The sequence below is a fragment of the Notechis scutatus genome, chromosome 4 (assembly GCF_049901735.1).
Source record: "Notechis scutatus isolate UNSWTSFEM ecotype Mainland chromosome 4, rNotScu1.2, whole genome shotgun sequence".
Lineage (NCBI taxonomy): Eukaryota > Metazoa > Chordata > Lepidosauria > Squamata > Elapidae > Notechis > Notechis scutatus.
In genome coordinates, this window is record NC_142012.1 from 64247331 (window position 1) to 64269776 (window position 22446).

The 22446-nt window shown below is 36.1% G+C and overlaps 1 protein-coding gene across 1 annotated transcript in view; it reads left to right on the top strand.

The window, feature by feature from the left end:
- The window catches only part of LOC113417979 (N-heparan sulfate sulfotransferase 4), a 155257-nt gene that overhangs the window by 110730 nt on the left and 22081 nt on the right, over positions 1-22446 (top strand). Inside the window, exon 7 of the mRNA XM_087963637.1 lies at positions 21436-21618. Within this exon, the coding sequence (XP_087819763.1) occupies positions 21436-21618 (183 nt within the window). The remainder of the gene's footprint in view (positions 1-21435; positions 21619-22446) is intronic.

Consider the following 22446-nt stretch of genomic DNA (forward strand, 5'->3'; position numbering starts at 1 on the left):
TAATTTTTCATTTCTGTCATGATTTGTGTGTGTGTGTGTGTGTGTGTGTGTTTGCTGTATGTGTCAAGTAAGTTGCAGATTTTTTTATTAGAAGATGGCCCAATTTCTAGCTTTCTAGACAAGAAGTATCCTATCAGAAAGACAAAATTATACCTCTGAGAAACAAGTGGGTCATAATTTTATAAGCTTCCTAAATATGGGCTGTGAAATTTATTTTTAAACAGTTGTGTAATAAAATAATTACTTCTGTATCTCAGGAGTGAAATAAAACTTGACTTCAAAGAGTTTAGAAAGGTTTAAATATATGGAATGCTTATATTTAAGCATTAGTAAATGTATAGTATAATTTCAGGGTAAAGAAAACTTTAATGATGTTTTTATTGTTAATAAAATGTGTCTCCAAACTTGCTTATCACTACCTCTACAGTGTGATTCGAAACTGTTCTATTCCTGCCTTTGCTTCACTTTAATCCTTTCCTACATATTTCCACTTCTGCTTAAGCTTCTTACAATTTCCCTGAACGACCACTTGCTAAAATTTATGATGTTTTGAACTCGGAAACTCAATATTCTTCTTATTTTGTGTCACAACTTACTAAAAATATTGACGGATAACAATTTCAAGCAGTGAATTCCATGCATATCTAAACATAAGTTTCAAGCACTATGCTCTTAAGTGGCAAACTTATTTATATTCTGCCCTTCCTCCCAGGAGATGAAATCAGCCGTGTCCCATCAAATACTCAGGAAGCCAAAGCTCACCAATATTTCTATATTTTTAAGCTGCCCTTTGGGCCTTGCAATATTGCTTCCTAGGTTCACACAAAGAAGAACAGACACAAGTTTTTACCTGATTCCCAAAAGTGCCATCTCTTTTAAAGTCAAACAAAATACTCACTGTTTTCCTTCTAGGATAAATATGGTAAATTGGACAGCAACATGGTGCTTGCTTCATCCTCTCCTCAGTTCAATATATCATGACCAGACCAGTCTCCATAAATTTTAATGCATCTATATCCTATCCATATTTCATTTTGGTATTTCTCTAGATTGTTCTTTAGTTTATTATGACAGCCATTTTGTGCAATGAACATTTTTCAGGTAACTAGACATATTCAGACAAGCATGCTTTCATATCATCCTTTAAAACTGGACAACAGGGTAAGTGAAATTAAAATATCCATATATTTGGCATTAAAAATTAATGTGTTAACATTTCTATGTTTTGGTTATACCACAATAACTACAATAACAGAAGTGGATTCTAGGAGACATAGCAATCTAATGGCAATTTAATTTTCTCTATAATAAATCAGGTATTGGACAAGGGTCACAGCTTGGAATTGGCAGCACAGCATCTTGACTCTCTCTTTGTGGGTGTGTGTGTGTGTGTGTGTGTGTGTACACACACACACACACACACACACACACACACACACACACACATATATATATATATATATATATATATATATATATATATATATTCTTTACGTTTTGCTGGTACTTACATGTATGGCATTCAGCTTTGTTCGGTATTTTCCCAAGTCATAGTAGTTGTGCTTTTAAAGTTGTAGCGACGTTTCGGCAGAATCTCATCCGCCATCATCAGGCTTCTGTATAGTCACAGACTCACAGATGAACATTATATATATATATAAATAATAAAAAATATATATAAAATATATATAATATAATATAATATAATATAATATATATAATATAATATAATATAATATAATATAATATAATATAATATAATATAATATAATATATATATATATATATATATATATATATATATATATATATATATATATATATATAAACCATAAATTTATTGAGACTGGTTTTCCATAACAGCAATAGATTTATATTTATATTATTATCTTAAGGCAAGATTCTTATTAATGCAAGAATCTTGCTGAACTAGTTTAGGCCCCAAGTGGACTCGCAAAAATCTGAGTTTTTTTTAAATTTTATTGTAGGTTTGTAAGATTTACTGTGCAACTTTTTTTGTTTTTATTCATGGGAAGCTGCCTAGGGTGAAATTTTGGGGATAATACAGGAAATTATTGATCACATGGGCAAAGTTAATGCTAAGAAACATCTACATCAAATGAGAGTAGTCTGTGCTGTGGTTTCTGCTTGGATTAGCATCACATTACAATACAATGATCCAGGACTTCTCATATTAATTTTATATGAAAGGATAAGTCCAAAGATAATTTAACGGAAAGTTATTTAAATTAAAAGTATTTAAATTAAATTAATCTTTTTGCTACAAAAAGAACGATATCTGCAGTCTGAACAGCAACAATCAAAAAGTTTGCCATTGCTTATTTTTTTTCTAATTCACAGTTCTGTGGAATCTTTGATGCTGTCTAAGCTTGTTTTCTTGCAAATATTTCATTGTTAGCACTGATGATATTGGCTGATGGGGTAATGAAGTATGTGCAAGAAAACAGCCAAGTTCAGAGAATGTCAAGGATCCCACTATTCAACCCTAAGCTACAAATGTTCACTTCTATTGATATCAAAGTTATGCATCAGTTATTCATCTTCTGGCAACCTGAAATAAATATCAGCTAAAAGTTGTGCCAAATCTAATCTTAAATTTTTTTATATATACTTCCAAAATGCACTAAGCAGTGGAGAATTCATCTGGATCAGGAATTATATACTGAGTAAACTCTGTTCTTTTTTTTAATTTATAAGCAATCTGAGTCCGAAATGCTCTGGAGAACTTTCACCTAAATACAAATTTAGATATTAGATAGATGGATAGATGGATGGATAGAATGATAGATAGATAGATAGATAGATAGATAGATAGATAGATAGATAGATAGATAGATAGATACGCATACACACACACACACACACACACACACACACACACACACATATCTGCATATATATATACACAAATCTCTGGAGGCATTCATTCCAGAGGAATTGAAATAGAGTATGTAGGCTTCCTGGGTCATACAAGATTACATTCTTTAGATTAGATTAGATTAGATTAGATTAGATTAGATTAGATTAGATTAGATTAGATTAGATTAGATTAGATTAGATTAGATTCAACTTTATTGTCATTGCCATGGATACAGGCAACGAAATGCAGTTAGCATCCAACCAGAAGTGCAAAACAACAGTAAAATATAAATATATGTATACAAATATGCAAGGCATGAATATGTCAATGGAAAACACAACAAAATGTATGTACATGAGCACACAAAGATAAGTGTGACTACACATATATAAATGATAGGCTGCAGATATGCCTACTGTGCTCAACCATACCAGTTAAACATACACAACTGGAGATAGATAGTTCTTCTGATAGGCAGGTCCTATGATTCATATGTTTTTAAAGATGATAACAAGCACTTTGAACTGCATCAAGAAGCCAACTGGTAAGCAATGCAGCTTACAAAGTGGCAGGATGACACACATATAATGCCCCCCCCCCCTCCCAATGCCTTCCCATTCCACCACATTCAGAACCAGCCTTACAAACTGCAGGTTACACTTTGCAGTAATCCACTGAGAATCAACAACGGAATACTGAAGATGTTGGGAAGGGAGAGGGGGAAATAAGCACAGCCACTCAGTGTTGTCAGGATTGAACTTTAGTCTGTTCCCTCCTGTCTTGCCCCTGTTGGAGTCTGAAATGGAACAAGAAAGGACAGAGAGCGAGGGGCCAGTTCCATTGGCCTTGGAAGAAATTGGGGAAGGGCAGAGTCAGTCCAGGCAATGCTTTTCGGAATTAGTTAGGCCTGCAGGCAGGCAGGAACAGACCTCAGGCAAGGGGCAAGAACCACCCCCTACTGATGCAAGGGCTCAGAGAGGTGCAGGGAAGACAGGATCAGCTCAGACAGAGCAGGCTACTGACGAGGAAAGTGCTCTGCCCAGCTTCACTGGGCACACCTGGGGAATGAGACTTAAGGAGATGCTGTGGGGGAGGGGCATTTGTTGAGAACAAACACTTGAGTTCCACAAGTGTTGTATGCTGATGTTTGAATGCGTCAAGAATCCTTGCACGGGCAGCATTCTGGACGGATTATCTGGATATTTTGCTCCCTGAATTTTCTTGCTTTGCTCTTGCTTTACCAAATACATTTGGGATTTATTGCCAGGCAGACAGTGCTGGGTTGGACTAATTGCAACCAGACGCTGCTTGAGGGGATTTATGATCACCCTGCCACAGGGACTTGTCAGCAATGTGGGAGCATTTGGGGGAAATTTGGAGCGCAAAAGGGCCAATTTGAACTGCCAGCTGTTCGTGTTATCTCTATGCAGTGCCCTGGGTCATCACACCTCCAATCCAGACTTGCACAGCTCCAGGTACTGGGTCATTGGGTCTATATCTTCTCTTCATCTCATATTACCTGTTCATTTTTAAGTTTCATTATTAGTGTTTCCAGTGAGCAGGTGTCAGGGTTCCAAGTAATGTGCCCATAGCAAACAAAACTCTGAGGCAGGCAATTTCCTCAAACAATAAGTTTATTAGATATGTCATATTGGCACAGGCTAGTAAAAACAGACTCCAAATATTCCTGTGATTTTCACCTAATTAAAAGCAAAAGTTTGTCACTTTCTCAGAACAATCAGCCACATGGTCCAATCAAGATATTGTCCAGTTGCTAAGTGACTCAGTCCCCTCCTTCAAAGCACCTGCAGAAATGCCCTTGGTTCCCAAGAGAACATATTTTGTTTTAACTACAACTCCCCAACTCCCTCTATTCCCTCCTCCCTATCCCTCTTCTCCAGTGTGTCAAGCAATAAAGTCTCAAAATGGCCTAAGTCAGGCCAGCTTCAGGGTTGACCGCAGGATGGTTTTATTTCATGTAATACGAAATTATTTGTTGTTTTTCTGTTGGTCCAAAATATTATCAACAATTGTCTCAAGTATCATAACTGAAAGAAAAAAAAAATCAATTTTATTCACTTAGCATTGTTGTTCACCCAGCCTTCATATCTGTTTGTTATAAATGGAAAAATTTTAGCTTTCACAATGTGTGCCTTTGTTATCACTTTGATGCTTCTGCACTTTAATATATTTTATAGGTTTGTCAGTCCTGCCTGCAGTCACCATTCTGTGAATTTTTGAGCCTAGAAAGATAAAAGTCTTGGCATTACAACATCTTCTCCCGTGTTTTATTTTGAGTTGGCCCCTGCTTCTGTGTGTAGGGGGGTGGGTTGTTTGTTTTCTTTTTGTTTTCTTTTTGGTTTATTTAACAAACATAAATGGCCTTTTGCACTCTAATGTTTTAGTACAGTCCACTGCCTACCAAACTTCAATTTAATATTGGCCGGTTAATCAGATTCTCTGTATGGTATGTCAGTCTTAGCTGGTCATAGAATATTGTTAAAGTGCAGTATTTACGATAATAAACTTTTCTGCAGAGACATTTTTTTGCCATGAAAAGATTTAATCACAATATTTGTACGCCTAATTAAGATAGGGCAGGCAGACATTTATGGAGGAGTGCATTATAAACACATAAAAAAGAAGTGATAGTTATCATAAATGCTTTTGTGATATTAATGTCATCATTTTGGACAAAATTGTTAGATTCTGTTGATACTTCGGAGGGCAGGGCAGGGCTTTGACTGGCCGAAGACTCATTGCTGGTGAAAAAGTAAGGATTTTTTTTAATAAGGGGCAAAGCAACTTCCAGTGGCTAGAGGGTTGCTATAAATTTTGTCCATTTCTTAATGACTGCATCTCAACTATAGGAAGAAGCAGGGAATTTATGCAGGAGGCAGATTTGGGGGTTTTAAAGGAACCAAACTAATGGTTTCAGATCTGCAAAGTTGAAGCATGTGTTTTGCCTTTAAAACTTAAAAAATTCCAACACATTTTAAAAATTCACTGTTTGGATTCCAGCCATTCTGGGAGGTCTGACTGTTATGGGCAGCCACATTTTATAGTAGTTGCAGTTTGCAAATATTCAAGGGCAGTTCTGTGACATTACAACAGTCTATATGCCAGCACTTTGCCAGCATTTTTTATTCCAGGGAAATTTAAAATTGGGCCACCAGCCCAAGCAAGGCAAAAGTCCTCCTGGAAAAATTTTCCCCTAATGTTCCATGAGAAATACAGAATCCAGGAGAATCCCAAATTGCTCTTTCTGGAGGGAGTCCAACCCTATCAAGATTGATATCAATCTGGATTCTAGTCAGTCTCTGAATCAACAGCATTGTAAGTTGCTAAGGTTAAGATTTAGCCTCTTTCATCATCTGTACAGCTTCCAGATACCAACTGGTTTTAAATAAAAACCCCAATTCATCTACCAATTGACCTGGGATAACAGAGGCAGTGCTGGCTATCACCAGTGGATTCATGACAATTTAGTCTAAACCAGGGGCCTGCAACCTTCAACACTCAAGGAACTATTTGGACCCATTTCCCACAGAAAAGAAAGCACCGGGAGCCAATAATTTAGGAAGTGGTGTGACTGGGTAGGTGTGGCCAACTCGATGTCACTCCCTCCCTCCTGCTCTGGAATATGGAGTGACGGGGAAGGGAGAGACCAGCCAGTGGTGGGATCAGCCAACAGGGAGCCACAGCAGAGGGCCAAAAGAGCCACATGTGGCTCCAGAGCCACAGTTTGCAGACCCCTGCTCTAAGCCACCGAATGACCTTCCATAGCAGCTTCATGTGGATAATAAATAAAGACAGAGAGAAGGTTGGACCTGCAACACCTAATTTGGGATGCCTGGTGATTTACTGCTTTTTTCCCCATACACACACAACAAGAACCATCCATTCATGAAGGAGCAGAACCACCATAAAATAGAGTCCAATTTGCAACCTGCAGGAAAAAACCCTAAATTACATCATTGGCTACATCGGAATTCCCTCAGTTACTGAAGAGACTTGTCAACTGGAAAGATGACCTGAATCTATTCTACTGTCATCTACTTCTACCTACTCCACCTCAGATATACCGACTGTTCTATCGCCAGAACAAAAGCAGACTCGAGACCGGAGTTGAATTCAGCTTTTTATTGAACTACCAGTAACTTCAACTAAAGACGAGCCGCGGCAGCCCTTTTTATAGCGGCTGCTCGCGGCTTGCAACCAATGGCACTTATTTAAAACTCCCGCTGCTTAGGTGGCCAATCGGAACTGTTATTCTCCACCAATCGCTTGGTGGCAGTATCTGTCCAATAGGAGTGCAGTATTTCAAGTATGCAAAACAAGTACATAACACCGACAGTAGGTAATTTTTCTATACCTACCATCCCCCTTGCCCATGACTACCTCTGGCAATCTTAGAAAAGTAGTGTGAGGTCTATTTCATAGACAAAAGATCAGAAAAGCCCCAGACCAGAAGGACTGACTCTTTGCTAGAAAGCCTGTGCTGAAAAACTGACCCCCATTTTCTCACAGATTTTTAATAAATCACTGAAGATGTGTGTGGAGAATAATCAAATTCCCAAGATGGCAATGAGATGGATTCCCCCTGATGCCAAACAACAAAAAGGATGCCTCCAAAATGCATGGTGAAAAACATTCATAGATGACTTAAGACTTTAAACATCACATGGGAAGACACTGACATACTTGCCCCAAGCCAAAAATACTAGAGATCCCTTGTTGCCTGATATACTATATATATAGCATAGGAAGATGTAATGCTAATACTAATGCTACATATATAGAGGAGGTTGAACAACTGGGCCCAATGGTGCAACTGTAAAATCTGGAGCTGAACATGCTTAAAACTCTAGAGATGAGAGTGGATTTTAGGAGGACCCCACCTATTTTACCATCTCTTGCTATATTTAACAGCACGGTGTCAAGCAATAGAGTCCTTCAAGTTTTTGAGTTCAATAGTCTCCCAGGACTTGAAATGGACACTTAACATTAGAACCATAATTAAAAAGGCAGAACAATAAATGTTCCTCCTTCCTCAATTCAGGAAGTTCAGACTGCCCCAAGAGCTATTGATACAGTTTTACAGAGGAATTATTGAGTTTGTCATTTGTGCTCCTGTAATGGCCTGGTTTGGTACAGCAAACAAACAGGACAGGTACAGACTCCAATGGATAGTTAACATTGAAGAAAGAAGAACTGCAACCAACCTCTTCTAAGACCTCTTCTAAGGCTTGTGTCCTTTCATGATGAGTCACAAGTCACAATTATTTTTGTAGGGGATGTGAACATTAATCACACATTTCCTAGGGGTTGGGGTATAGAAAACGTTGGGGAGCGCTGAACTGAAGGATTATTTTTAATTTCAGATTCAAACATAACAGCAAACACTCAGCTAATGGTTTGCAGTTTAAGATTTAATTGCAATATCAGCATTCATTATCGTGCAAAGAAAAACTATCTAAAAGCCATTAAGTTTAGGGGGATAAGAGTACGATGAACACAAAATAGGCTTTTTATTAAGACTGATATCCAATATTATTTTGCTCTTTCTGAAAAATAAGAATTATGTATCCAATAAATACAAGTAGAATTAGGAGTGAGGGAAGCTTTTGCTGCATGTATTATTCTTAAGGGATAGGATAATGTTAGTTAATTTAACTAACTGAATTGCACACATAATAAATAAAACTACCCAGAGCAATGTGTCCTGAGATATTGTCCAAGTTAAACTCTATTATCTGTCATTGGAAGATAGCATTTTAAGGCTTATAAAAGTATTGAACATAGCACACATAATTGCAACAAGTCACTGGCCAATTATCTTTAGGCAAAAATACTGAATGAAGATGGGACAACACTCAGTGGAGTTTTAAAAATTATGGTTCAATTCAGTGAACAGGGATACCTTTGATATGCGCTCTCTAGTATGCAATGGAAAATTGTTGGGCTGGATGATTTAGAATATAGGTTTTCAAAGTACAAAATAATGTCTTGATTTGTAGTTACATCTTAAGAGACTTTTGTAGAATCAACAGTGCAAAATATAAAAGGGAACCAAGTGAAATATCTATTCTTCCAAAACTGCTATTACAACCAGTTAAACTCTGTGTGAATTTCCCAAATGGAGTGCAAATAAAAATGCTGCCTATGTGAAAATCTGTACCATTTTCAGATCTCTTTGCCATTATTTAGTAGAAACTTTTTTACAATCTGGACTTTCATTCTTAACAAATACATGTGTACACATGAAAATGTATGTACATTCATATTTATTTCTGTCAATATAAATATTTTTAGAACTACTTTTACATTTTTTTCAAGAAAGCCTCTTAACATGAAGCATTAATGTTGTGCACATTGTTCTCTAAGATATGGATTCTTTTACTTCTTTGTAAAGGGTTTAGGACAACTTGCTGTGGCCAACTCACTATAGGCAACTCACCACGGCCTGCTCACCCGAGAACAACTCACTGCAGGACAAGAGTTACACTAATATCAAAGAAATGGTAGAATAGAATCATTAAATAAAGGATACAAAAAGAGGGACAAAATTGAAATGTGAATGACAAAAACTAAAATAATTTTTAATTATTTTAAATAATTAAACTGTTGAATTGGCCATGGCAAGTTTCCCACAGCAAGTTGGCCCTGGTGAGTTGGCCATGGCAAGTTGGCTGCAGCAAGTTGGCCACAGCGAGTTGTCTTGTTCTGTCTTTGCAATTGCTTTTTGCCTTGTAAATGCAAATATAGACATGTAGTTGTATACATATAAACAGATAAACAGATAATCAGAGTTGGAAGGGACCTTGTAGATCATCTAGTCCAACCCACCACCCAAGCGGGAGACCCTACACCATTTCTGACAAATGGCAGTCCAATCTCTTCTTGAAAGTCTCAAGTGATGACGCTCCCACAACTTCCAAAGGCAAGCTGTTCCATTAGTTGATTGTTCTCACTGTCAGAAAGTTTCTCCTTATTTCCAGGTTAAATCTCTCCTTGTTCAGTTTCCATCCATTATTCATTGTCTGGCCTACAGGTGCTTTAGAAAATAGCTTGACCCCTTCCTCCCTGTGGCAGCCCCTCAAGTATTGGAAGATTGCTATCATGTCTCCCCTGGTCCTTCTCTTTATTAGACTAGTCATGCCCAGTTCCTGTAACCGTTATTCATATGTTTTAGTCTCCAGTCCCCTAATAATTCTGGTTGCTCGTCTCTGTACTTTTTCTAGAGTCTCAACATCTTTTTGATAATGTGGTGAACAAAACTGGATGCAGTACTCTAGGTGTGGTCTTACTGAGGCTTTATACAGTGGTATTAGTACCTTACTTGATCTGATTGTATCCCTCTGTTAATGCAATTTAGGATTGCATTAGCTTTTGGGGGTGCTGCTGCACACTGCTGACTCATATTTAGCTGGTTGTCCACTAAGACTCCAAGATCCCTCTCACAATTACTGCTATTGAGCCTGGTTTCACCCAGTCTATATGTGTAGTTTTGGTTTTTCTTGCTTAAATGTAGGACTTTACTTTTCTCTACATTGAATTTCATTTTGTTAGATATGGCCTAGTGTTCTAGTCTGTCAAGATCCATCTGGATTTTGAGCCTATCTTCTTGGGTGTTAGCTATTCCTGCCAGCTTACTATCATCTGCAAATTTGGTAAGTTCCCCTTCTATTCCCTCATCTAAGTCGTTAATGAAGATATTGAAGAGTACTGGGCCTAAGACATACCTTGTGGCACCCCACTGCTTACTTCCCTCCATGTAGACTTAGACCCAGTAAGGACTACTCGTTGAGTACGGTTTGCCAGCCAGTTGCGAGTCCATCTAGTGGTGGTGCTATCTATTCCACTTTTTTCTAGCTTACTAAGAAGTAGGTTGTGGTCTACTTTGTTGAATGCCTTGCTGAAATCTAAATATATTATGTCCACAGTATAATTGCTGGTCTACTAATTTAGTCACTGTGTTGAAGAATGAAATAATATTGGTTTGGCATGATCTGTTTTTAACAAACCCATGCTGACTGCTAGTTATTCCACTTTTTTCTAGCTTACTAAGAAGTAGGTTGTGGTCTACTTCTGTCGAATGCCTTACCTGTATGTACAACTACATGTAGCTGTACATACAAGTATAACATGGCATCCTATAAGCAGCTCAGTATGATTACAATTATGTGGGATGTGGTGGCTTAGTGGCTAAGATGTTGAGCTTGTCAATCAGAAACTTAATCAACATAATTAATGTTCCATTTAAAGGCTGGATTAAGAAGGCAACCCGCCCTTAGTTTTTGATTAAAATTAACATTGTTCATAAACATATAGCACAGGGTAGTGTTGCTTTAGATAATCATCTTCACCTACTATAGCATTTCAGTTTGCAGCTGCTGACATTTTCACTTGCTATTTTATTTCTGTCTCATTTTGTAGTTCTGTTCACACGCGTGCTTACAACACAAGTATGCACATATTTTCACCTCCTTTTAGAAATGGAAATTTTGAACTTGAGACTTTTCTACTAATTGCATCCAAATAGAAAACTGCAACAGAATCAATTCTCGTTTTTGAAGCAGAATGATTTCAGCATCATATCTTCCTAAACCATTGGCGTTATGATTGCACATTTCTACTGGAAGCAATGTTTTCTAAAACCGTGGAATAAAATTTAATATCATGTTTAGCTATGAGCAGATAGAAAAAGAGGGAGACAGACACACGGACAGACAGTAGGAGGAAGAGAAGGAGGAGGAGGTGGAATTAGAATGTAGAATACATAAATTTATTTTAAAAGTCATCATGTATCAGTTTATAAATTCTCTCTTACCTTCTATAAATAAATTTTAACTTGGAAAAACATTCTGACAAAGAATGCGTAAGTATAATGAGCTTTTTTCTATTAGTTAAATAAATGTCAGCAAGAATCAAGACACTGCTACCTCCAAAAGGAATTGTAAAGTTAAACTATCTGATACTTGGTCATACATGATTTTTTTTTAAAAAAATAATCCTTTTATTAGTAGTAGTAATTCAATATGGGCAACTGGACATAAAATAATAGACTAACAGTATTCATAAAATAATACAGGAACAATCTCTGTAATCTCTATAATCTCTGTAAGTCTCTGTAATCACACAAAAAGTAAAGGGAATTCCAAATGCTTTTTCACCAGTACTCTTCATTCAGTCTGATATATTTAAAGCATCTCTTGAAATGAAGCTATATATACATGAAGCTATACATATGTTCATTGTCTGCAAAGTTTCCTACAATGTGTTACTCAATTCAACTTTCTTGTTCCAAAGACTATAAAGAGCAAGTTCATAAATGGTTTTTTAAAGATGAACTTTAAAATGTTTTTTTTTTAAATAAACTAATAAAAACACCTCTAAAATTGTCTGGTTTTGCAGAGATATTTATTTGTCATGAAATTATCCTTGTGTGGGAGCTGCAATTGGTGTTTGACAAAATAAATGGTTGTTAGTATATTTATAGATAAATATACGGTATAAGGAATGCTTATAATATAAAAGATCCATCTCATCCTGGGAACCCTTTTTTTGAACTATTAACATCTGGCAGACAGTACAGAATAATAAAAACAAGGACAAATAGGCTGAAAAACAGCTTCTATCCCAGGGCAGTAGCTCTGTTGAATTCTACTGTATAAGTGCAGTGTTGGTGCGGTGTTGGTGGTTTTCGGTTCAATGTGTGGAGGGTGAAGGATGTGTGTTTGTGTTTATTTTCATGGTCATGTTGTGCACTGAAGATAGTGTTTGATTTCATTGTACGAGGTGCAATGACAATAAAGTAAACTAAACTAATATTAGACCTGTGGTAGCTAGGAACTCATGAATACTTTTTGTATGATGTGCTGTTATGAAGTGAAAACGTGAACAATTTGCAACAAAAATTAGATCAATATTACTATGCATCTAAAAATCTGAAAATCAACTTATGATAATCCAAAATATTTGTATTTGACAAGTAAATAAAATAAATAATATCAAATGGTAAAAAAAAAGACTGATTTGAATAACTTAATAGAATGTTTACTAAAGATAGGGAGATGGCTGAATAAATGTTAAGCCATATAAATGCTGCTAGGGGATTAGATATATGGGATCCCTTGTGACGAATGAACATTCCTAGAAATAAGCAAAACATGGAATGATAGACCTGGAGCTGGCCTTGAAGGTCTTTTAATCCAAACCACCGCTCAAGGAGGAGATCCTATACCATTTCAGACAAATGGTTGCCCAATATCTTTTTGGAAGCCTCCAGTGATGGAGCACTCACAGCTTCTGAAGGCAAGCTATTCCATTGATTGATTGCTGTCATTGTTAAGAAATTTCCTCTTAGTTCTAAGTTGCTTCTCTCCTAGTTTCCATCCATTGCTTTTTGTCTTGCTTTTTGGTGCTTTGGAAAATAGCTTCACTCCCATGTCTTTGTATGAGTCCCTCAAATATTGGAACACTGCTATCGTGTCTTCCCTGGTTCTTCTTTTCATTAGATTAGACAAAATAGATTAGACTCCTGTAACCATTCAGCCTCTAGCCTCCTAATCATTCTTGTTGTTCTTCTCTGCACTCTTTCCAGAGTCTCAACATCCTTTTTACATTGTGGCAATCAGAAGTGGATGCAGTATTCCAATTGTGGCTTTGTTAAGCGGTACTAGAACTTCACATGATCTTGATTCTGTCTCTCTATTGATGCAACTTAGAATTGCACGGACTTTTTTGGTGGCTGCCCCACATTGTTAGCTCATATTTGAGTGATTGTCCACTCCAAGTTCCCTGTCACAGTTACTGGCCAGGTTTCACCTAGTCTGTACCTGTACAGTTGGTTTTTCTTGCCTAATTGTAAAACCCTAAATGTATTTAACTATGTTAGATAAGGCCCAATGTTTGGTCTGTCAATATCTTTTTGGATTTTGAGCTTATCTTCTGGGTGTTGGCTATTCTTGCCAGCTTCGTGTCATCTGCAAATCTGATGAGTTTGCCTTCAGTTTCCTCATCTAAATCACTTATGAAGACATTGAAGAGTACTGGACCTTAAATGGAATCTTGAGTTATTCCCAGCTTACTTCCCTCCATGTAGATATATTTCTGTTGAACACAATCTGAGTAAAGTTACAAATCCATCTGGTGGTGATGCTGTCTATATCACATTTTTATAGCTTGCCAAGAAGTAGGTTGTGGTCTACTTTATCAAATGATTTACTGAACTCTAAGTATACTATGTCTGCAGCTCTTCACTGAACCACTAATTTTGAACCAATTTGTTGAAGAATGAAATAAGATTTGTTTAGTACAATCTGTATTTGACAAACCTATGTTGGCTACTAGTTATAACATTGTTTGCTTCCAGATGTTGCAAATTTGTTGCTTGGTTAATCTGTTCCAAGATCTTTCTGGGTATTTATGTCAGGTTGATTGCTCTGTAATTTCCTGGATCTGGTTTTTTTTTCCTTTTTTGAAGATGGCAACACTATCAGTTTTTTCTCAGTTCTCAGGTAGTGTCCCAGTGCTTCAAGAGCAATAAATTTCAATGATTCTGAAATCACGCCTGCCAATTCTTTCAGTACTCTGTGAGATAGTCCATCAAGAGACGGTGATTTGAATATGTCTAGAGCTGACAGCTGTTCTCTTGCCTTATTTTTGCATGTTTTAATTTGTGATCCTAACCTGTTATTTATTGTTCTGGTTTTGGTAAATTGAGTAGCATTTTCTATCTGCATGAGGACAGAAGCAAAATATGAATTAAGCAGTTCTGTTCCCTTTCTACTGCTTTTACTTTTTTGCCATCTTCTCCGATTAGTGGACCTATTGTTTCTTTGACTTTTTTTCTTGTTTTTTTATGTGTTAAAAGAAACCTTTTTAATTGTTTTTTACATTTGTTGCAAGTCTTACTTCATTCAAAGCCCTAGCTTCCTTAATTTCACCTTTGCAGGTTCAGGCTATTTGTTGGTATTGTGCCTTAGTTGTGTTCCTCTTTCCATTTTTTGTAATTATCCTTTTTTTTTTCCCCTCTCACTTGGTCTGAGATTTCTTTGTTAACCATGTTGTTTTTTTCTTGATTTTCTTGGGTTTTTTGTTTTGTTTTTAGTGGTATTAAACTGGACTAGACTTTTATAATCGTATTTTGCAGTTTCCCAAACTTCTTGAGTTGATCTCCCCTTTAAGATTTTGATTCATGGCATCCTTCCCAAGCTGCTTCTGAGTTTGGTAAACCAGCTCTTTTAAAGTCTAAGACACTGCTTTGATTACATTCTGTTGCTTGTGTCTGTGTGATGTTGAATTCTAATATGACATGGTAACTCATCCCTAAAGTTCCTGCAATTTCAATCCCCTCTATCACTTCTTCTGTGTTGGTAAGAATAAAATCCAAAATAGCTTTCCTCTAGTTGCCTCATCTACCTTTTAGGTTGTGAAATTATGAGTTAGCTCAAGGGTCTTCAAACTTGGCAAGTTTAAGACTTGTGGACTTCAACTCCTGAGCTAACATGACTGGAGGAGGAATTCTGGGAGTTGAAGTCCACAAGTCTTAAAGCTGTCAAGTTTGAAGACCCTTGCATTAGGTTGTGAGGAATCTGTTTAATCACCCATTTGTTGCAGTTTGTGTCCCAGTTGATGTCAGGGTAGTTAAATTCCCCCATTACTATTGTGCTATGTTTCCTACATACGTTGGTTCATTGATTAGTAAAAATTTCATTCATTAAATTAGCAAAAAGTTCATCTATTAAAAGATGTTTCTGATTATTATTATATGGAAGACAGGATTTGCTTTTTTTAAAAAAACATAAAAATAGACAGGGTTTGAAATGAGACTAGATTATTTAAAATCTGTATGTGGAGAAAAAAGAAATAGGATGAAAAATATAGGAATGCATATGGACTGGATACAAAAATTAATGGGTGTTGTGAAATAAATATGTTGAGGTGACTTGACTTTATAGAAATAATGAATAGTGAAGATTCTCCACAACAAATCTAAGTAGTAGAAAATGAAAGGAATGAGAGAAAGAAAGCAAAGAAAAATGAGTTTGTTCCATTCCTCAGAGAGACAGGAGAATATCAAACAAGAAAAGGTAATGCATGAATTAAAGGACCTTTTCTGCTGCGTTTTATAGAATATTTTTTCCCTTGAAATGAAGTTAGTTCTTTTTAATTTTTTGGATGTCACTTAAGGTTATGTCATCAGATTGGGAGACCACAGGGAACTGGCAAAATATTGAGATGGCTTCAGTACAATTAACAGCTGGTCTTCATCCAGTCTCTTTTCAATTTGGTGCCTTTTATAATTTTAACATTTTATTTGCTGTATGACACCAAGAACCATTTGATTATGTGATGGGCAGGCATATAAATATGATGAATAATCATAAATAAAATTTCTGGTGGGATGTCAAAGAGAATAATACATCCCAGAATACAAGACAATGAATAATTTATTTTATTTACAGAAGCAAATTCCACATGAATGTTAAGGAAAAACTTCCTAATGTTAAGAGAAATAGAAAGACGGAACAATTAATCAAAGAGATGATGACTACATCCTATTGGATTTATTCAAGTTTAGAACAGGAAATTGGATTTGATGGTTCACATTACCCCTAACTATGATCCTTTGATTTTATGTTGTTTCCACAAAAACAAGGTGAACTATAAAGAGCCATAAATTCTACATATTTAAAAGTTTTTCCTACAGTTCTTTTGAATGAATTAATATTAGATAACTTTACCAAACATTGCCTTTATATTTGTAAGAGGAGCCCCAGTAACTCTTGAGATGCAGATGGGCTTCTAGTTGAACTATGGATAGTTTCATCACTATTTAATTACTGATTTCTGCTACTATCTTTGTTAAGGTCTGATGGCCAGAAATACTCCTTAAAAACTTGGCAGGAAGGAGCCACTGTCCAAATACTAAACTCTAACTGTCTGCACTGTCTTGTCCTGAAGCCCAATAAATTAGAATATACAATGGAGACACAGAGAAAGTTCAAATAATACTCAGCAGGAAGTATTATCCTTAAATCAAGGAAGCACATATGAAAAAGAAAGGAAATACTAACAGGAAATAGCAATAGCACTTAGACTTATATACTGCTTCACAGTGCTTTACAGCTCTCTCTAAGCAGTATAGAAACTCAGCATATTGCCCCCAACAAACTGGGTCCTCGTTTTACTGATCCTGGAAGGATGGAAAACTGAGTCAACCTTGAGCCGGTGAGAATCCAACTGCTGGTGGCCGGCAGAATTAACATTCTAGCAAATGCAGTACCATAGCTCATGTAAATATTGTAAGTATTGCAATTATGATTAATTTTAGAGTTCTATAAAAAGTGCCGTGGCAACATATCCTGAAAGTGTGTTGAAATATGACTAACTAAACATTGTTGTGAGATAATCGGAAGAAATATAAAAGTTATATGTATGTTTTGAGTTTTGTTTATAAAACAAAAATATGTCAGTTAGAAAATAAATAAAATATTTAATTATTTTTTTTCGTATATGTTTTATTAATACATTTTTATACATATAAAAGATTCCGTATCTGTTCCAGCGCGTTATCTGGGCACAGTCAGTTTTAAATAGAGATACAACGTTAATCATAATAGTAATCATAATAGACATTTCAATATTAATCACAAAATAGTAACATAATTAGTTTATCGATCTTATAAAATTTTCAATACAAATTTTTTCTTATCTTTTTGGTCTTTTTAGATTCTAACATCTATTTCTGTAAGATTAAATATTAAAAATTGGTTAAGTAAATCCCATGTTAAAAAGTGAATTGAATTGAATTGGCATCCTTCAGTCTCAAGAGACTATGGAATTGTGCTAGGAAACCGGTAACTGTCACTTCTCATGTTGTTTCAATGCTGTACCCAAAGCTGACGCCTGGGTAATTTAATATGGAGGGTAAATTATTACCCAAGCAGCAGATCCCCCCCCTCTCCACATCATTTAAACAGTCTAATGGAATGGCAGAGCCGATACGATTAGTTCCAGCTGCATCGCAGGAGTTACCAGAACTTGATTGTACACAGTCACGAACTGCTTCCGGGACTCCGGCTCTGGATTTTGCCTCGAGGTTGACTCCTGAAACCTTTTCCAATAATAGATATAACCACAAGGCAGTGGAGGTTTGAAATCAGAGTTTCCCTTCTCCTAGAAGATGGTTCTACCAATTTATCTGCCGTTGGGGCATAAAGCCCTCTTCCACCTTCAAAACTGTTGACCATCTTCTCCTGTAAACCTGGAAAGGGACCCTTATGAGGTGTTACCAGCTGGGCCAGCTGAGCCAAGGTTTTTTAAGGAGGTATTACTCCTCCAGCACTCCTCACTCCAAGACACCCAGCTCGGCTCTATTTGCAGTGTCCATTATCTTCCAACTATCACTTTCCGACCACTCCACTCTACCAGCTGTTGACCTATCAGTTTCTTCCCCTCTCTGTTTCTTCAACAAATTCCAGCCTCACAGTTAGTTTATCAAACTTGTCCCTTTCTTGCCACACTCTTCCACTTCCACATACCAATCTCTACAATCCAGATTCTTCAAAAACCTCTCTGCACAACACTTCAGAATGCCATCTACAAACACATGCAGCGGCTGTTGCCACCTTTAAAAAGAAAAGTTATCTAAAAAGTAAAAAAGTATCTACCACCTATTTCCTTGACAAATTCTAAAATACATTTTAAAATTATTATAATTTTCTTCTACTGACTTTACTTATAAAGAGCTAGAACAAAAATGATCCTAAGGTGATTTCATGGACAGTCATGATACTGCTATTTTTTTCAAATGAATTCACACCAAGTCTTAATGTTTCAGCAAACTGATTAAAAAAAAAAGACTAAAAACTCATTAAACATTGCTCATAAGAGGGTGAAAGAAAGAAGATGAATGACCTTTTATAAAATAAAGTGCATTCAGCACGAATAGAGCTAAGGATAGGTCATGAGGGAAATTCCTCCTAAGTTCCTTCCATCTTCACCATATGGATGTACTAAAAGCTTTATAAATAATTTAGCAAACTGATGGACATGTTTTTAAACACTATTAAACCCACTGTTAAAGAAGTGGCACATTGGCAGGAAGTGTGGGAGTGAAAATGGAAAGCACATGGCTTCTATCTTGTGGTGATTGTAGAAATCAGAAGAGGATGGTGTAAATGCAACTCTTAAATTATGGCAGGTTTGCCAGACTTCAATTTAGCTTTCCATCCAAGAAACACTTAAAGCAAAGCTATGCATCAGAGCCATGCAATTCAATTCAAAAGCAGACATGGACTTCAATACAAGAAGACATCAAAGTAGACTCCTTAAAACAGCCACGTCTTTTGTCTTTAACGTGTAATGCACACAGGTTACTCTGTTCAGGTACACAGCATAAAAAATATTTGTTTCAAGGAGCTCAAGAGATGTAATCAGTTGTGTCCTCATATGTTATGCCTTCTGAGCCACTGCACACTCAAACTACATATCATCAAAAACGTAGCACATAGAAATTTTATTAAAGCCCTGTGACTCTCTTCTTGCTAACATTGGTAGAACTAGGAAAATGTATTAATGAATATCCCCACCTTCTTGAAAAGAAACACATGAGTGGTCTATTTTTTTTATTCAAATCCCTCCACAATTACACACAATAACCTAATTCCTACTGTAGAACTTAACAATCAGGCTTCGGATAGCTCTATATGTATAGACAATGAGTCTTTCTCATATCTCCTGGATGTGCACTACAGAGGAAGGCTGTTTATAATGTTAACACAACAGAAAGTGATTTTTTCCATTTGAATCATTAATGCTAAATACTTGAATCACCAAAATATTATTCAGTGGTAAAAGAAAGAGCGGAGAATAGATACAATTGCATCTCTGAAGAAACAGAAGTTTATAAATTTACATATATGAAAAGGTCAGGCAGATACATATACTGCTTCCTTTAAAATGCATTTGTATATCTTCGTATTCAGAGTCATTTCTTGCTAAGGAATAGTATTGTAGTTATCTTATTTATAGGTTTCCTTAAATCATCCAGATGTAATCATGCTGAGTAAGATCTGTATCAATTGAGCAAATGTTCTTATACAGAACTTAGTTATGCGCATGAATGCAATGCTATCAAAGATAACTCAAGCACAATCAATCAATGTGATAGATAAAGATAAGTCCATGAAATCCATACTTCTCCATTCTGAGAAATTTCCTAAACTTCAGTTAATTGTTTTTTTAAAAGGAAAGAGCTTGCCCATTCATATAAATCATAGTGAGATTTTCTTTTCCTAATCATCAGCAGAATATCTTTAAGTACAGTTATTTGTAAACTGGGAAAGATGACTGTTGTGGACACATTGGTACAAACAGAATTGTTCTTCCTCATAAATGTTGAATACGTGGAGAAATAGATGTTCCTTTATTTTCCATGTTGAGACTCAATTAGTACACTGAGGTAAAATGTTGTTTTACTGCAGAGAATTCCTTATGCTTCCTATATTTGACAAGAAGAAATGGTTCCCACAATAACTTTCCTTCTATATAGGAGTTTCCAAATGATGTCTTAATTGCTACATTTTTTTAAATTGCAATTTTCCTGTAATTGCAGTACTGGCATTAATTTACATTTCCATTAAAAGGCATTTTTTGTTTAAATAGAAGTGAATGAAACAAAGCAGAGTCTTATAATTAGATCCTGCTCTATTCACGAGCAATTGTTTATTTCCAATACATACCCTAATTTTGATTAATCTTACAGTAAATTCTTAGATTAGATAAGGGCTATCTCTTAATGAAGTAGTGACTTTGCCTTTATAAAAAGTTATTTTCCATTATACTCTTCAGATTTGAATCTATCATTTTCTGAAAAGTCATAATCATTCAAAAGGGAATAAAATAACATTGCTGAAAAGATAGAAGAAAACGTATTTTCTTCAAACAAAAGTTTGTGTATCATACAAGGAAATCTGGAAGACTCCTTATAAGTTACTATGATTTTTTAAAAGAGTAGATCAACTTTGAGAAAATGAAACAGACCTTCACTTTAGGGCCAAACTGAATTTTAAAAATAGATGTAAACAAAGGGAAATATTTCTGAAGACAAATTATATTTTTCAGAAGTGTAAACAAATTCTGTTTCTATTACCTCACAGGTATCATAACCATCAAAAGTATGAAAAGTGAATGCATCAGAATTACATTGCAGCTACTGTATGGATTGACCGTAACATTCAATTATGGGAGCAGTTTAAAAATTCAGGCTAAGAAATTTAGAAAATGCAAGCGATTTTCAGGGGTAGAGATGGGGGTAAAAGAAGATTTCTGGTGATCCAAGCCACATGTGCCAACATACAAAGATGTCCTATTAATTGCTATTTTCTTTTGTTATTTCAATACAATTGAACAGCAATTGAAGTAAATTGCTAGTAGAGCCCATTATAAACAAGCAACATATGCAGATTTGAAATATACTTTATGCCACCCAGTGAAATCCTCCTGCTATTACAAGTCACTAACATTTGTGTGTTTATTTTCAGATCAGTATCTTCATGACCCACTTGTCTAACTATGGGAATGACCGACTAGGGTTATATACATTTGCCAATCTGGCCAGTTTTGTTCAAAGCTGGACCAACCTGAAGCTTCAAACACTACGTCCAATTCAGCTGGCTCACAAATATTTTGAGCTCTTTCCAGAACAGAACGACCCACTCTGGCAGGTAACATATATGTGATTTGAACAGCATGATCCCAAAATTTATTTGCAATATTGTTGCAGTGAAGACTGCCTGGCAAAAATATTAACAACAAAGACATTTTAATCTGTTTTGCATAGCTTGATAGATCCGTTTCATTTCCTTTTCAAAATCAGCATGTTTTTTCCAAGAGCATATTCCTTGGCAGAGAATGAACTGGTAGTTACATTACTTTAATTAACACCTACCTGGAGTCAGGCTCTAAAGTATCAATTCTCAGCTTGGTTGATATCAATGAGAGAAAAAAGAAGTCAAGATGAGAAAGGAAAACAGCTTTTTTTGCTGTATTGCTTTACTGCAACCTGTTTTGATGAATTAGCTAGGCAGTGAATTAACAATGAGATAAAGTAGGCAATTACATTATAGGATAATTGGGCTTTAAGCACTGCATGTGCTTACACCTTTTCATATTTTATAAAGAATCAGCTTGATATCCATGCTTCACTACGAAACTATGTGGTCGGTTTAGTTTTTGGGGAGGAAATTAAGGGGGGGAAATTTTGCCTCTGCCTACCAGCATCCATCAGTATTCATCTGGCTAACGTCCTGTCAGGGTGTGAGAGAGTTGAGGGCTGTTTGGAAACTGAAGCAGTAATTGCTGTGTGAGCAAGGAGACAGCAAGGAGCCTGGGCGTGGCTTAGCCTCAACCCTTCTGTACTAAAGCTGCTTGGTACTGTGAAACTAAAACTAAAAGTCCTCTCCTCTGCTTGCGTTTTGCATGTGGAGCAGATTTCTTTTCAGGTGGGGAGGCGGATTAGAACTCCTTAGCATCAGAGCATGTTAATAATAATA